The sequence below is a fragment of the Sminthopsis crassicaudata genome, chromosome 5, assembly GCF_048593235.1.
Source record: "Sminthopsis crassicaudata isolate SCR6 chromosome 5, ASM4859323v1, whole genome shotgun sequence".
NCBI lineage: Eukaryota > Metazoa > Chordata > Mammalia > Dasyuromorphia > Dasyuridae > Sminthopsis > Sminthopsis crassicaudata.
Genome location: NC_133621.1, coordinates 177,248,593 through 177,261,768, shown reverse-complemented (window position 1 = coordinate 177,261,768; position 13,176 = coordinate 177,248,593). Strand labels below are relative to the sequence as shown.

At 33.4% G+C, this 13,176-nt stretch overlaps 1 protein-coding gene across 2 annotated transcripts in view; it reads left to right on the top strand.

The window, feature by feature from the left end:
• CMAS (cytidine monophosphate N-acetylneuraminic acid synthetase) overlaps nucleotides 1-11,335 on the top strand; it is a 32,082-nt gene extending 20,747 nt beyond the window's left edge. The window contains exons 3-8 of one of the 2 annotated variants that reach the window (XM_074268854.1): nucleotides 188-343; nucleotides 3,247-3,380; nucleotides 5,643-5,737; nucleotides 6,330-6,501; nucleotides 7,370-7,523; nucleotides 10,718-11,335. In XM_074268854.1, the coding sequence (XP_074124955.1) occupies nucleotides 188-343; nucleotides 3,247-3,380; nucleotides 5,643-5,737; nucleotides 6,330-6,501; nucleotides 7,370-7,523; nucleotides 10,718-10,905 (899 nt within the window). In that variant the 3' untranslated portion in view covers nucleotides 10,906-11,335. Of the gene's footprint in view, nucleotides 1-187; nucleotides 344-3,246; nucleotides 3,381-5,642; nucleotides 5,738-6,329; nucleotides 6,502-7,369; nucleotides 7,578-9,420; nucleotides 9,522-10,717 lie in introns of those variants that run through there. The other variant, XM_074268853.1, reaches the window with a different exon arrangement.
• Nucleotides 11,336-13,176: the final 1,841 nt, after the last annotated feature.

The following is a 13,176-nucleotide window of genomic DNA, read 5'->3' as shown; positions in this document are numbered from 1 at the left end:
TTTTTTTAAAAGAAAGTACATTCTAATATTGTGTTTGGGATGGGATTTTGCTGTATTTAATTTTTAGATAAACTGATTTACTTTAAGACGAATTGGATATAAATTAGAAAATTCTCTTCATTGGCATTCAGTTTTCTGTTGCTGAAATCATTTTGACACACGTTTTCATCTTTTTTTTTTTCTTAAGAGGTTGATATTGTAGGAAATATTCAAGCTACTTCTCCATGTTTACATCCTTCTGACCTTCAGAAAGTGGCAGAAATGATCCGAGAAGATGGATATGATTCTGTTTTCTCTGTTGTGAGGCGTCATCAATTTCGGTGGAGTGAAATTCAGAAAGGAGGTAATCTGACATTTTCCTTCTTTCTAGTCTTAACTAATTAAATTATTTTCTTCTCTGAGTGTGTTTTGAGAAACAAAAGTGAATATACTTAGTATAAATTATGGAAATATCAAGGTAGAAAAGATATAGTGGTTTATAGAATATTATTTCTGTTTATAAAACTCTCATCTTATTACTAAAAGTGAGGTAATAGTAGCAAATAATATATTTAGACCCAGTAGTTCTCAACCTTTTCAAGTAAAAGGACTAATTTTTAATGTAAAAAATTTTATTCCATATGATTATAGTTATACTATTAGTATCCATTGATGACAAAGTAGAAAAAACTGCAATAAATTCATTAGTAATTTAAATGAATTTATATTTTGCTCCTGAGAACATCTGTATAGAGAAGCTTCAGAATTGTAATACCTGTTATTTTTTTCAGTCAGTGAAAATTAAATTTATTGTATGGAATAAAAGAAATGGATTCTTTGCATTCCAGTAGTCTATGATCATAAGATGGAGAATTTTTGATTTAGCTTTTCTTCTACTGAGAAATATTTAAAATTATTTTCAAAAACAAGTCAGAACCATTAGGTCAAATATTTGAAAGGTGTAGGCCTAAGTATTCTAGTGCTTGACAAATTAGATAATAATAAATCAACTGTCAGGACCTCCCAGACTAAAAAAAAAAAAAAAAAAAAAAAATAGAAAGAAAGAGTAAAATGTAAATAAAATAAAAGCTAATAAAATAATGAAGGACATGTTATGTGGTTACTTATCAAAACTTAGAATTATTTACCCCTTAAAACTTGGAAGAAGAGTTTTAGGAAATAAGACAACATGTTAAAATCAAAAATTTTATTCAAAGAGATGATAAAATATAAATAATTTTAAGGAAGGATTGAATACATTTCTATAAGAAAAATTCAAAAGGAAACTAGGAATGTTTGGGGTGAGAATTGATAGTAAAAGGAGGCTTAATATTTCTTTAATCTTTTAAAATTGGTTAATCTTCTTGTAAAATGTGAGATTAATTCAGATTATTAAAACAGATGGGACCAGGAATTTGGGGCTCTGGGACATTTTATGTTCTTAGTTTTTTCTTCCATCTTGACCAGATCAAATTAAGTAATTTTGACATATGAAATGCTACATTTATAGGTTTCTTTCTGTGAGTGAGAGTGTTCAACTCAGAGAACCCAATTCAAATAATATATGGCAAAACAATTTCTGCAGTCATTTTTCCTTTAGAGAACTTCATCAGTTCAGATACACTCTTTAAAAATTTATACTTTTAATAAAATTTTATTGATAATGTCTACTATGTCATGTACATTTCCCAATATATTCCTTTCTCCAGCTCCTTCCAAAGAGTAATCCCTTATTACGAGTAGTAAAAAGAAAAGGGAAAAAAATTCCCAATCAAAAAATATGTAATACTGTATTCAATTTTACATATCCACAGACCTCTATCTCTTCAAAGAAGCAGGGAAAACACACTGTTATTTAAATATGAGTATTTGTTAGGAGGAACCTAACTAATAAAAAGTAAAATTTATCATTAGATTAAAAGTATGCAGAATATAATACTTTTTCATACTGTGTAAAACTGACATTGACTGATCTGGATCATTGGTAGTAGGAAAGTGAAAAGAGTTGAATGCTTATAATTTAAGAGCCACTATGCATTTCTGAGAATGTGATATTTTTTAAATCAATTTAAGTCCATTTTTAAAAATTTATATTTTCTTTAGTATTCACTATAGAGTTGAATCAGACAGTTGCAAGAATGCTTTTCTAACAGTTACTAAATAGTAATAATAATAGCTTCTATTTACATAGCACTTTTAAGATTTGCAGGGAACTTTAAAAATATCTCATAACATGACAATCAGATTAATTCAATGTTATTTTTTTACATACCATTCAGTACTGCTTTGTTAGAAGATCCTCTCCATTCAAATGAATCCCAAGATGCTGCAGTACATACATACCTCAAGTGACATATAATATTTTCACTTACTTTTAACATATGCTATTATTCTAATATATGAATGATTAGAGTATGCAGAAAAATTGGGCAGGAGGAGAATCTCATAACATGTACCCTACCTGGCGCAAATTACCTTTGGGTCCTTGGTATGCCTGAGGTATTACAGGAACATTCTAAACCAGAGGGGTCAAACATGCAGCTAGCATCCTGCCAGCACTCCATACCAGATTAAAATGTAATTGACAAGTAATTTAAAAAAAAATAAGTATAAGTAAAATGTAGGTAACCATTTTAAAACCAAATAAACATGGGCCCACAAACATTCTTATAGTATAGATTAGTAGTCCCCATTTCTCTTTGAGTTTAATAACGCTATATTTGAGATTAGTTTGAATCAGGTGCAGAAGCATTTTTCCAATAATATCAACTATTTGTTTACATTACACTTTTAAGATTTGCAAAGAACTTTATAAATATCATCTCTTAACACCATTATCTGATTAAAAATTAAGTTCAAATACAAACTCAAGGTTGAGTTTGATACCATGATTTAGACTCTTTTAAGGTTGTGGATTTGTACTAGGGATTTCTTTCATCTATGATCCTCAAAAGCAATTTTTAGGAGCTTGAATAGATCCTTCAAACAAGGTACTGATATATTTTAGGAAATTTTTCAAAATTTTTAGGGCCAATTTTCATTTGACAGTAACAACAAATAAAATTTAACCAGAGCATCCATTCACTTAATGATTTAGTTAGAGATTTTATTGTATTAGGTTGCTTATTACTGTTAATGTTTTTACAAAAGGTTCTTGTCCAGAATTATTCCAATAGAAACATTCTTACTAGCAAAGATGGGGCTATTGGGATGTATTGTTAGTAGACATGCAGACATTTTGAAATGATTATAGTCTTTTACTTACAGTAAATGAAGTGACGGAGCCTCTGAATTTGAATCCGGCCAAACGCCCTCGTCGGCAAGACTGGGATGGAGAATTATATGAAAATGGCTCCTTTTATTTTGCCAAAAGACACTTAATAGAAATGGGCTACTTACAGGTCTGTCTAGTCATTTAGCAAAAACCCTCTAAAAAAGTGTTCCCTGTGTTAGTTATGTTTATGTCTTAAGTCCTAAAAAATGACGAGAAATAATTGCTAAATGATATCAAATATCAGTATTAAGGAGGCCAGATCATCACTTCCAAACTGCTTTGTATGACACATTGTCCTTCATGTTCATTCTCTGGTGCAGATCACTAGAATATGCTGTAGGCATACTATCCCTTAGCGTACAAATAAGGTGCTTTATTTAGATATTTTGTATATAATAATTTTCACATATATCTTCAAATATAAAATGACCATTACAACATTTAATTAAAAATATTAATATTTTTGCATCCATTTTTAAGTTCTGTTCATTTACAGCATTATTATTTAATAACTGCCCTTTGTTGTAAAAACTTCTGAAAAGAAAATATAAAATTCCATCATATATATTACCATTAGTTTATCTGAAACATTGTGTTTGGGAAAACAAGTTTTTCATCACCTGACCATTCTATAATTTTTATGCCAAAATCAAGTAATTAGAGAAAATCACACTAATCAGGTATAGATGCTTATAAAGCTTCTATCTGAGGCATAGTTCATAAACTATACTGTAATATATGAAGAAAACCAATATTTCTCTGACAAGTAGAAATGAGCACAAAGATATATTTACTGACTGGCTATTAATTATGGAAGTGGAAGTCCATCTTTATAGAAAATGATCTCTATCATTCACATAATTACTAAGGTAGGAAGTCATACTCCCTTTCCAATACATCAGCAAGTTTTAATGATAATGCGCCTCTTCACATACATATACCTTCTGATTTCTTCATTAAGAGTTTTAAGTTTGGGTTAAATATTAGTTATTCCATTTGGTTTTTTTGAATTTTCACAAATAAAATAAAGTTCAATAGTACTGTAAGTTTTTTTATCTTCATTTTCTCGTGTCATAAAGACTAATATTGTCTCTGAGTTGGAAATGAATAGGAAAAAAAAAGAGATCAGTTTTAAAGATTGCTTCTTAGTGGTATTTTATCTACCTCTCTTGGCCATAATATAGGACTAGAGAATATTGGTTACAATTATTTAAATATTAGATAGAATTTCACTTTAAAAGAAAAAAGTGAGAATTTTGCTATCAACAATATTTGGAAATATTCTAAGCTTTTAATGGATTTGTTTTGATATAGGGAGAAAAAGAGGCTCTCCAAATTGTTGGTTCAAAAATTCTTTGTTTTATGTTATGTCTTGCATTTTTGTAATTCTCCCAAAATTCCTTTAAAAGCAACATATAAAAAAGGCAACTGTATTATAACAAACTTCTTTTTCCTAAAAAGTTACTAAATTGTGCATACCTTTTGAACCAATTGTATTATTTCTGGGCACAAAAATATTTATAGCAGCAAACAGAAAACTCAGGCATTACTAATTTATCAGGGCATGACTAAATAAATTATAGTATAGGCATGTAATAAAATGTTATGTACCATAAAAAAGAATGATAAAATAGACAACTCTAAAGGAAACTGGGAAGACCTCTATGAATTGATGCAGAATAAAATGAGCAGAATTAGGAAAACAAAATATTCTATCTCCAGAATCCATGTTTACTGATCACCCTCCTATCTAGACTGCCTTCCTCCTCATCTCTGTCTCCTGGCTTCCCTGGCTCCCTCCAAATCCCAGTTAAAATCCCACTGGATTTTTAGGATTTTTTTCCCAATTCTCTTTAATTATAGTGACTTCCTTCTGCTGATTATCTCCCACACATCTTCTGCATAGTTTGTTTGTACATAGCTTTTTGTATGCTATCTTTCCCATTCATCTGTGAGCTCTTTAAAAGCAATGATTTTTTTTTTTTTTTTGCTTTTTTTTCTATTCTCTGTTCTTAGCAAAGTCTGCCACATGGCAGATATTTAATAAATGTTTATTGACTGACTAACTGATTGAAGATTATTTTCAAAAAAGAGGCATTGGGAAAGAGAAATAATATTGATTCATTAAAAAAAAAAAAAAAAAACTTTTTTGGGGCAGCTAGGTGGTGCAGTGAATAGAGCACCAGCCCTGAATTCAAGGAGGACCCGAATTCAAATGTGATCTCAGACACTTAACATTTCCTAGCTGTGTGACCCTGGGCAAGTCACTTTAACCCCAGCCTCAGAAAGAAAGATTAAAAAAAAAACAAAAACAAAAACCTTTTTTGCTGGGATAGGAACAGTGTATTTGATGCTAAGAAAGAATACTTTTGACATTTTTTTTTAACAGGGTGGGAAGATGGCCTATTATGAAATGCGAGCTGAACACAGTGTAGACATTGATGTTGATATTGATTGGCCTATTGCAGAACAGAGAGTATTGAGGTAAGAGTATTTATTAGAATGAAGCAAATTTACATGTAACTAACAGACTCAATTATATAATTGTTAAAATATCAAAACAAAGTGTTCACATGGCAATTTTCTAATGATTTGTATGTCATAGGATACTGAATATAATTAGCATAGTTTCATAAAATGACACCATTTAGCTATTAATCTTGTCTACAATAACATACAAGAATTTATGATTTTATGTGTGTTTATACATGATAGACATCTTTAATATTTATATCAATGACTTGCAAATTTAGACAGATAACATGCTTATTCAATTTACTAATGATAACTAATTAAAACTGGGCTATTTGTAAGAGTTAGTAAAGTGCTGGACTTGGGGTCATTAAACCATGTTTTAGAATCCTTCCTCAGCATTAGCTGTTTGACCAAAAGAAAGGCATATAGCTATTCTGGACCTCAGTTTTCTCATTTGAGGATAATATTAGTTATGATACCTACCTTGGGGTTGTTATTGTGAGACTCAAATGAGATGATCCATGTAAAGTGCTTTTAAACCTAAGAGTACTATATTTGGATTCAAAGGGACCTTGTCAAATTTGGATTTGGTTTCTTTCAGATATGGCTATTTTGGCAAAGAGAAGCTTAAGGAAATAAAGCTCCTGGTTTGCAATATTGATGGATGTCTCACCAATGGTCACATTTATGTATCAGGAAACCAAGAAGAAATAATATCTTATGATGTTAGAGATTCAATTGGGATAAGTTTATTAAAGAAAAGTAATATTGAGGTATTTATCCACTGAATCATACTATATTACATCTGTCTATATCTGTATTATTTAGTCATAAAAAATTGGGAAAAAAATCCTGAAATTTAAAATTTTTGATACTGGGATTTCAAATATAGAAGAGACTACAGAAGCCATCTTGTCCCAACATCTGTAGAGAATATAAAGAAATGTCCTCTACAGAATTTCTGACTATAGCCTTTTAAAGGCAACCCAGCACAGAGGTGCTGACAATGGCCCCAATAATTAGGGAATTTTTACTTCTATTGAAACTAAATTTGCTTCTTTGAAACTTCTATTAATCTGTCCTCTAAGAGCAACCAAAATCTAAATCTTCTAACATGTGAAAACTATTTATACACAGGAAAGTAATCATGTTTCACTTCAAATCTTTCCTCTGATAACTTTCACAATTCCTTTTGTTGTTCGTTCCATTATTGCAAGCCTTCTTACTATCCTGATTTATCTTCCTCTATATACTTTTCAAATTGTTAGTGGCTTTCTTAAAATATGGCATCATATATTCAACAAAGCACTCCAGATATGATCTTATAGAGACAAAGCATTGTGGAGCTATCCCCTCCCACATTCTGGATACTGGAGCTATCTTATTTTATCAGAATAGGATAATTTATGTGTCATTTTTACTCTGAAGCCTTTACCCTATGGAAGAACTTTATTTTAATCTTGGATTAGATTTAGAAAAATGTTAAAGTAGTAACATTTTAAAAATGATTTTTTTAACTTAAAATAATGTCTCAGGATTCATTTTGTTGGTTTATATTATGTTCTGGAGCTTTATTTTGAAAATAATTTTTCTGTTTTTTACATTTCTAATGCTTTAATATTTTCACCTTTTTTTTCATAGGTGAGGTTAATCTCTGAAAGGGCGTGTTCAAAGCAGACACTCTCCTCTTTAAAACTGGATCTGAGGATGGAGATTGGTATATCTAATAAGCTAGCAGTTGTAGATGAATGGAGGAAAGAAATGGGTTTATGTTGGAAAGAAGTAGCATATCTAGGTGAGTATTCAATTATTCAATCATAAAGAACAGAATTAGGATTTCATTTTTCATGTGTGAATCTAGGACTATTTTGTACATTGTATAGAAAAAGAAAGCCTCTTTCATGCATCTCGACTGGTCACAACAAAGGGATCAGAATATTCCTTGTTTCTTGGTGCCCCTTCCAGACTCTCCATCACCACCACCACTCATCAGATTCTCTCCTTCTGAGACTCATACTGTCTGAATTTATCACTGATCCTTGTGGTGACTTTCTGTTAATGTTCAATGTGTTCTCCTTCCCTCCTCAGTGAGTTCAGGGCCTGAACTGGCTTACGCTGACTCTCTTGCCCTTATGCACACTAGGAGAAGAAAGTGTATCTCCTGAGAAGCTGGTGTCCTTCCACCCTTCAGCTCCTTCCCTTCCATTGCCCCACAGCAGACATACTTTCTTCTCTCGGTTTTGAACTTTTCATAAATTGGTTCAGCTCTGAATTTTCTTGTTGAGTCCCTGACTCCCTTATCCTGTTTCAGTCACATCTGCCAACCCCCAGTGTGGAATTATTCCCATTCTCCATCTTGTTCACTACTGTTCATGTGGAGGACTAAAGGAAGTCACAGACATGCTGACTTCATCCACTATGGATTTATGTTACATAATGCAACAAGGCACTTACTTTAGCAAAGCAGTGTTTTTATATGTTCTAATCAATTCACTATCCCACTTACCATCACAGTTACTCCTGAAGTAATAAGTGCTGATTGCCTAACTGACTGATTGATGAGAGGCAGTGATTCAGTGTCAGATACCTCAGAGAGGGTCTAAGGAATGAGGATGGAGAGCTACCATTAGATTGGGCAATTAAAAAATTTTCAGTTACTTTGGGATGAGTAGTTTCAGTTAAACAACCATCTGATGCCAGATTTCAAAGTGTTGAAAAATGAGTGAGTAAGGGAAGAGAAAGTGGGGGCAGCAAGTATAAAGAAGAGGAGGAGAACTGGAAGATGACAGTGAGAGGATCCTAGAGGATAGAGAAGACTACTTGGTCATGCTGAAGAGAGTAGGAATAAATTGGTTAAGGAGATGAGGAAGAGAGAAGGTGTTTAGGGGAGGGGGCTGTGAAGAGACCAGCAGGTGGACATGAGATTGGGGGCACGGCTCTGACTTAGGAAGAAGAAAGATCACAACTGAGGCTGGAGTAAAGGAGGAGAGTGGAGTGGATGGTGTTAAGGGGAAAGAGGAGTATGTTCAATGCAGAACCTTCTCGTTTTCTTTAGGTGGGATCCAAGTAGAGGTAGGCTTTGAAGGACAAGCTGAGGAACTTGCATCTTGGGAACAAAAGTAGTAATAGTAATAATTTGTGTCTGAGGAATATTCATTTGAGAATTGTGTAGAAGTTGGAGATAGGAGAGACTAGGTACTAGGAGATCAATCAGGAAGCTGTTGCAGTACTTCAGGAGAGACATGAGGAGGTAAAAGCAACATTCTCTGGCCTTCATATTTGGCATTTTATCAGGAGTTAAAAATGTGGAGAATTCTCAGAGTGGATAAGATTAAAGCAGGTTAAACTGTTATCAAGCACATTAGTGACTGGAACTTGATCAATAGTAAGTTACGATTAATTGATTATTATTGGGTGGCAAGCACACTAAGGCTCTCAAATGACCTGAACAAATACTGAAGAAAAAAGTCAATTTTTTTTTTACTTTTTTTTACTTTTTTGACTTACAAATTTAAATAATTAAAAGTTTTTTGGGTTTTTTTTTCCAGTTCATTCCCCCACGCTGGGGTTAAGTGACTTGCCCAGGGTCACACAGCTAGGAAGTGTTAAGTGTCTGAGACCAGATTTGAACTCAGGTCCTCCTGAATTCAAGGCTGGTGCTCTATCCACTGCGCAACCTAGCTGCCCCAAAGTTTTTTGTTTTTTTGTTTTTTTGTTTTTTTTGGCTTTGAATACTAGTGCAGGATACATTTTATTCTAATTCTTTGAAAATTGATCTACACATAAGATTTGTGTATGATAACTGTAGCATTTGGAAACCAGAATCTTATATTCTTACTTTATGTGAGTTTCCTATAAACTAATTTGAATTACATTGGGGAAAATTTAGAGCTCAGTTTATTTCCTCTCCAGAAATTCTTAACATGGGATTGATGAACTTTTTTTTTTTGATTTTTTGATAACTGTATATCAATATAATTGACTTTCTTTATAATCCTACTTTTTAAAACTTTATACACTTGAAAACATTATTCTAAGAATTCTTTAAGTTTCACCAGAAGTGACAACCACAAAAAATGGTTAAGAATTCCTGGTAAATGCTATAGTATTCATACAAGTGTTTTATCCTGTATATGGCTAAAATAGTGTGTGCCTGTCCCTTTAGATATATGTGTACTTCCATAATTTGTTGAAGTTACACTGTATCTTGTTTTTAAAAATTGCTATTGAAATATTTTCTGCAAAATGTCCCTACAGAATACATTATCCATCGAGAAATGAAAGCTTAAATTCAGATAACTCCCATTATCAGTCCCTGCCACCCAGCTGACTTCACTCACTGTTACAAGTGTGTCTGCAAAAGTAACAATCTATTGGAGATAGATCATAGGATCATAGCAATTTATCTTTGAAACAGACTGAGGAGGTTCTTGTACAAACAGCAGTCTTGGAGACTTCCTGGATTTTTGTGCCAGCCTTGAACAGGGACCATGCTAACCTCCTCTATCATTTAAACTTTAACTTTGAATAAATGTGCTTTCAGAGCAAAAATCCCTTTCAAACTGAGGGTCAGAGACATGAAATGATTTACCGAATATCAGCGAATAAGTGGCAAAGGCAGGATTTGAACCTAAAGCCACTGCTTCACATTTAGCACTCTTTTCCCTACACTGTGATAGAGTTTTTTCCCCGGGCATCTCTGTTTCATGTAATATGGTACAGTGAATAGATCAATAAACTTGGATTGAGAAAGACCTGTATTTAAACTCCTCTTGAGATACTTAACATCTGTGCAACCCAGGGCCTGTGATTTAACCTCTCAGGATCAATTTTCTTCATGGGATAATGATAGCAACTACTTCACAGAATTGGTGTAAGAATCAGATAAGTTGGCACTCAGAATTTAAATAGTTTGTCATATCCAAATATGATTTTTTCTGTGTGTTTTAACAGTGTTTGATTTAATGTGTGTGTATATATATATTTTAGGAAATGAAGTTTCTGATGAAGAATGCTTGAAGAAAGCTGGAATGAGTGGGGTTCCTGCTGATGCTTGCTCCATTGCCCAGAAAGCTGCTGGGTATATTTGTAAATGCAGTGGAGGCCGAGGTGCCATCCGAGAGTTTGCAGAACACATCTTCCTACTGATGGAAAAAGTGAATTCATGCCAAAAGTAGAACATAAAGTAGTGGTAATTATTATAATGATAAAAAGGAAGAAGAAACTATCCCTCTTCAACCATTTTGCTATTGTTTTATCAGTTTTACTCCCATGTTGTAGTATTTCAGAAATATGATTTGCCCTGTGATATAGTTGAATAGTTTTTAAAAGAAAACTTCTGAAATCAATAGCTCAAAGTCTATTGTAGAAATGGAATGGTCTGTATTAACTTTTATTTGAATTCATGACTTAGGGTTGCTTCTGATCTTTCTCAGATTTTGTGTCAAACACAATTAGCAATATTGTCAGAAGGTTAAAGCTTTGCATTATGCCAAATAAGACTGCATGTTCATGTGCTTTAAGTGATCCTTGAGTTTTATTTATTACAAGACTGTGTGTGATAAAATTTGCACTATCAAATAATAAAATTATATTGCGCAAACATTACCAGAAAATCTCATTATTATAGGACAGAAATGTTACAGAAGCATTCCTGAAATATATTTTGGGTTGCCACTTGACCATACGTTTTAGAATTGCTTACAAATTAAGCGGCATGATGGAAAGCAAGAGGTATCAAACTCAAAGATAATTCCAATAGACTTGGGGTGGAAAATCCTATCTGCATCCGAAGAAAGAACTATAAAGAGTAAATGTGGATCAAAGTATATTATTTTCACCTTGATTCAGGAAGATCTATTTTGAAATCTCATCTCAGACATTTAATAACTATATTATCCTGGGAAGTTATTTAATCTCTCTATGTCTCAGTTTCCTCTTCTATAAAATAAGAGAAGTGGCTAACACCTCTGTAGCCATTGAATTGTCTTTCAAGTCTAATTTTGTGAACCTATGATTCGGTGAAAAATCTTAACAAAATGTTGATTTTATTTATTAATTTATTCATTCAACAGATTTTTTTTATTATATGATAAAAGTCAGCAAAATTTAGAGATTTTGTGGCTTAAAAAAAACAACAACAACAGAAAACAAAAGCAATTATCACTACCATGTAGATGTCACCAAAACTAATATTTCTACCTGTCTCTCCTTTTCGTTCTATGTCCAACTGCTCCTTCATAGCAACATCAGGATGGCCTTGCTGCACCTCAGAATCAACACTAATGTGTAGCAAAAATAGCATTAGATTTGCAGTTTGAAGAGTTGAGTTCAAATCCCCTTATTTGTATCTCCTACCTGCACAAGTCACTCTGATTCTATTTACTCATATTAAAATGAGGGAATTAATCTATATCAGAAGTGTTGAACATACCCTGAGAAGCACAGAGGCAGCCCACACTCCTGAGTACAGCCTGAACCAAATTAAAATGCAACTGGGACAAAAAAATTTAAAAATACAATGAAATGTAGATCATATTACATTTTAAAATTGTCAGTGACTTTCAAGAGCCAAAATGGCAGAATAAGCAATATATTCCTGTAACTCTCCCATATTCACTTCTAAGCAACCATAAATAGTGCCCCCAAACAAATCCTGGAACAACAGAACCAGCAAAAGTATAGGAGTGTAGTGATAGGAAAATATAAAGTATCTCATGGGAGCCCATAGAAACCTGGAAGATAGGCAAGAAAGGTCTGTATTGTCCAGGTAAAAAGGGAGCACAGTCAAGGTCAGGAAGTGTCCCAGTAACCCCCACTTTAGCAAAGCAGTGATGGATCCTGGGTCCCAGTGCAGTGAAGCAGGCAAACACTAATACCAGGAAACGCCATGTGAACAGACCCCAGCTCTGAGAGCCTTCACATACTTCAGTGTAGCCCCGAGCAAACAGATCTAAAGAAACATGCAGCCACCAATGTAGGGCCCCAAGAGCTACACTGCCGAATACCTGAGTCTGGCCCCAGAGAAACAAATACCTCACTAGTCTCAGTACATAGTAACCACCACTGCTAGGACCCCAGGTAAGATGCAAGACCTTACAGTCTCTAGCAGCACCAGCCGGCTCCTGCCACCACCTCAGCACAGCGTTATCTGCCCAAGGTCCTGAGTGCACCTTAGGGTAATATCAGTTCAATACCAAGTAAAAAGCTAACTCCTGCAGCCTCTGGCATAAGATGCTAAGACAGTATCCCTCACATTCTGGGAGCAGAGTTCAAATAGAAAACAAAGGGAAAAGACCAAGAAAGATAAGCATAAAAACACCAAAAAAGGAATCTGACCATAGAAAGTTGTTATAGTAACAGGGAAAATCAAAACACAAATTCAGAAGAGGTTGCCATCAAAATATCTAAAGGAAAATCCCCAAAGAAAATGGTCTTAAGACCAGAAA